General features: G+C 53.5%; 1 protein-coding gene across 1 annotated transcript; it reads left to right on the forward strand.

Annotated features, from left to right (window-relative positions):
- Positions 1-1,218: 1,218 nt before the first annotated feature.
- Positions 1,219-3,886, forward strand: LOC119317616 (putative receptor-like protein kinase At4g00960). Its single transcript, XM_037592100.1, has 7 exons — positions 1,219-1,510; positions 1,607-1,720; positions 1,831-1,976; positions 2,079-2,289; positions 2,712-2,952; positions 3,044-3,194; positions 3,288-3,886. Exons 1-7 carry the CDS (start codon positions 1,234-1,236, stop codon positions 3,615-3,617), a joined length of 1,470 nt encoding a protein of 489 aa, XP_037447997.1. The 5' UTR covers positions 1,219-1,233; the 3' UTR covers positions 3,618-3,886.
- Positions 3,887-4,331: the final 445 nt, after the last annotated feature.

Here is a 4,331-nt window from a genome sequence, read left to right on the forward strand (position 1 = left end):
GAACCCACCGGGCAAAACGCCAAACCCAAACGCGCACCACCCAAACAAACAAAAACGGGATCCCACTGAGGGTTGACCGGCCGGTCTCGACGCCATGACACGGCCCCCATGCACGGCGATGAGGTGGCCTCCACGCCACGCACACGGTCGCTCAGCGCCACCATCAGTCCATCACCCTGCGTAGTGCTCCCTCCAATGATTCCCGTGGCGTCCCCTTTGTCAAAAGGAAATGAAAGTATTGCAGCTGTGACAGGGAGGCCTCGGCGTCCTCTGTTCACACCGGCACGTCCTAAGCATGGTCATAGGAGATACGTACTGTCGCCTCGTTTTTAATTAGGAGCTGAGATAAGATAATGCGTTGGGTGCCCTGATTGCAGATTGCCCCCCTTGGTTGCGCCGATTTGCGTGTGTGCCGACGTGTGAAAAGGCTTTTCCCGCGTGGTTTCAAGTGGGAGGGACGCTTTGTAGTAGTTTTAACATCATCATGGATGTGTGGATTGGTTTCACATAGTAAAAGTGTGCATGGTTAGGTTATACAGCTGGATCATCTGTGTAAAAACAATCTGTTGGAGATCCTTAGGGGGCAATGGACAAGAGCAGCAGCCTCTTCATCATGGCGATAGAACGTTTTGTTATTTATATTATTTTTCTGTAAGTAGTCAACACGTTGTATAAGCGGCAATGATCAAACAGAGCTCTCGCCAGCCTCCTGAAAAAATGAGCAAAAAGTGTGAAGAACAATTCTTTTTAACCGGTCTAGACCCCTTTCATGTACATTCATAACTGAATACCATGAAACGGGAGAGAAAGAGCGACTTCGACATCATCAGCATCAGAAACCCAATGTGTGCATCCGCAATCGAAGAGCAGGCTCGAAATCATCATCATCAGTAAACCCACTGTATGCACCCGCAATCGGATCACATAGCATGGCACTCTCAACACCATTGCACCAGCTCAGCAAAAGAGTAAATCATTTGCCGCCCAATGTTAAAATAACGTAAACTCCACTGAGCAATAGAAAAGGGGTTCCTTGATGTTAAAGCTCTTGCAGGGCCAAGTTCAAGATTAGGCTGTCATAAAAGGACCAACATAAAACATTGGCAGGAACCCTTGAAAAAACATCCGGCAGGCATCAACGTCCCCTCCCTCTCCTCCCCCACACCTGCGACGCTTCTCCGGGCATCCTGATGAGTGATGGCCCCCTATTTCTCCTAACCAAGCTGTACAAATATGCCCTGTACACATTTGCGCCAGCAGCAAACCAGTAGTAGCACCAACGCATCTCGCAAGCCACCGGTGTCCGCCTCCGTGGCTAACTATACAAGTACGACTCCCCAGGACCCCAACGACCCAATAGCTAGCAAACAAGGAACGAACACCCCCATACGATTCCCACGGCTCAAGGCAGAGGAAGACCGGGAAGAGATACCCATGGTGGAATCGCCGTACCGTCTTCGGCATCGCCGGCTGATGGACACCGTGCCTGCGACGGCGAGCGGTGATCCAGGTATATCCAGTTCTTGCTTTGTTGCAAACATGTAGTATGTGAATGGTTCTTCGGTTGAGGAAGGTGATTGAGTTGTTGTTGGGTGGTGTGTTGCAGCGCCAGGACATGGCGGCTCCAACGGGATGCCGATCATGGTCTCCATCCTGGTGGTGGTCATCATCTGCACCCTCTTCTACTGCGTTTACTGCTGGAGATGGAGGAAGCGCAACGGTGAGCCCTCTCTCTAGCTGTGCGATTGAGCTAGTCGGGCGTGATGTTGGTAGGAGTACTAGCACTGGAATTGGCTGGCTAAGCGAACTTTTTGGTTCTTCGTTTCGCAGCTGTGAAGAGGGCTCATCTAGAGAGGCTGAGGCCGCTCTCCAACTCGGACCTGCCGGTGATGGACCTCTCCACCATCGCCGCCGCCACCAACGGTTTCTCCAAGGAGAACAAGCTCGGCGAAGGCGGCTTCGGCCCCGTCTACAGGGTACAAGCGCCGCCATATCCTAGCTTTGAGATGATACGTGCCGTTTGCTGGTGAGATCGCGTTGATTAAACCAGCTTGGCCGGCATTCATGCTGATTTTCAGGGCGTGCTGGACGGCGGCGCGGAGATCGCGGTGAAGCGGCTGTCGGCGCGGTCGCGGCAGGGCGCGGCGGAGTTCCGGAACGAGGTGGAGCTGATCGCCAAGCTGCAGCACCGGAACCTGGTGAGGCTGCTGGGGTGCTGCGTGGACAAGGACGAGAAGATGCTCGTCTACGAGTACCTCCCCAACCGGAGCCTCGACGCCTTCCTCTTCGGTCAGTCGCTTCCCTTTCCTCCCCATCTCTTGTCCAATTATTTACTCGATCGTGTAACACGCCAATGGGGGAGATTAGGTGTGGAGGTTGATTGGGTTCGATTCGGTGACACATGGGGCATAGCATATGCACATGACTGAACCAAATTGTTACAGCTCCTGGGTTGGGTTCTGCAGTCTCCATTGTTTACTGATTTTGAGTCAATTAGGTCCAATGGGGCTATCAGATCGACGCAAAGATAGGTCAATGGGAACCCTAAGTAGGTAGCATGGGAATTCGTGCGGCGTCCATGTGCTTCATGCGTGCAACCTTGCTCGGAATACGAAAATTAGAACTACGTTTTCAAATTCAAAAAATGAACTCCGCTAAAAGTTATCGTGAACTATTAGTAACTTGATGAAATTTTGGGTGCAATTCATCAGGTACCAGAAAGACCGCGCACTTGGACTGGAAGATGAGGCAGAGCATCGTGGTGGGGATCGCGCGCGGGCTGCTGTACCTCCACGAGGACTCGTGCCTCAAGATCGTCCACAGGGACCTCAAGGCCAGCAACGTGCTCCTCGACAACAAGATGAACCCCAAGATCTCCGACTTCGGCATGGCCATGATCTTCGAGGACGAGGAGATCGAGGTCATCAACACCGGCCACGTCGTCGGAACATAGTAAGCGCGCAATGCTAGAACAGCGATGTTCTTCAGGCCGTGTGAATGTGATCTTTGTAGGTGCTGACCTGAAGCTGGTTGAAAAATGCAGCGGGTACATGGCGCCCGAGTACGCGATGGGGGGCGCCTTCTCGGTGAAGTCGGACGTGTACAGCTTCGGGGTGCTGGTGCTGGAGATCCTCAGCGGCCAGCGCAACGGCGCAATGTACCTCCAGGAGCACCAGCACACGCTCATCCAAGACGTACGTAATTGCATGGCTCTCCATGAAAATCGCTCACGGAATGCAAGTTTTCTCCTTCTGGTCCGAACATTTTTTGATGGTGCGTGCGTGCAGGCATGGAGGATGTGGAGCGAGGACAAGGCGGTGGAGTTCATGGACGCGTCGCTGGCCGGGTCGTACGCCAAGGAGGAAGCGTGGCGGTGCTACCACGCGGGCCTGCTGTGCGTGCAGGAGAGCCCGGAGCTCCGGCCGACCATGTCCAGCGTGGTGCTGATGCTCATCGGCGACCAGGCGCAGCTGCCGGCGCCCGAGCAGCCGCCGCTGTTCGCGAGCCCGAAGAAGGCCCCGGCGTCGGACCAGTCCTCGCTGGCGGTGAGGTCCGAGACGACGTCCAAGACGCACTCCGTCAACGACGTGTCCATCACCATGATCCAGCCACGATAGAGTTCCTCCTCCCTTCTTCTTTTGTGTATCGTGCGGGAGTTCTTGATGAGATTCGTGGTGATGCGTGAGATGTCCATACACGATGATGGGGGAGGAGGTTGGAAGAAAGAAAATGTATGACAGCATGAGCATCGTCGAAAGACATCCATGGGGATTCTGTGAGCCCGGCGAGGTTGAATTTTTCTCACCCTGTAAATATCTCATTACAGTTTCGGTAGCATCATGCGAGCTGTGACTGCACAGAAAAAGCAAAGGAAAAATGAGAAGATAACAGGCTTGTGCGTCTGAATTTTCGCGCACCGTGACACGGACAGCATGGAGATGCTTTGAACTTGCGATGCCAAAATTAAGGAGATGATTCCACCGTGATGTTGTGAAGATAAAAATCGATCTTTTTGGTAAGGGACTGGTGCCGCTGAAAGGAACAGGCGCCTGAAAAAATATGACCCGCAGGCTGAAAGCAGAGAGGCGAGCAGCATCCGGCCGGTGCCGGCCTGGGTTTGATCTCCCACGAGGTCAAAGAAATTTCGCAAGCATCCAAGCACGCGCACCCATCATCATCAGAGGCCGCTAGACTTGTAGTAGAATACTGGAGTACTCTGCTTTGTGTTGAGCTAACTGACATCTAATTAACGACCTCATGACGCCATGGATTGGCCTCGACGGCACAGGCCACCTACTACTCCAACTAGCCGTCTATCCGGTGCCCGCACG

This window comes from Triticum dicoccoides, chromosome 6A (genome assembly GCF_002162155.2).
Source record: "Triticum dicoccoides isolate Atlit2015 ecotype Zavitan chromosome 6A, WEW_v2.0, whole genome shotgun sequence".
Taxonomy (NCBI): domain Eukaryota; kingdom Viridiplantae; phylum Streptophyta; class Magnoliopsida; order Poales; family Poaceae; genus Triticum; species Triticum dicoccoides.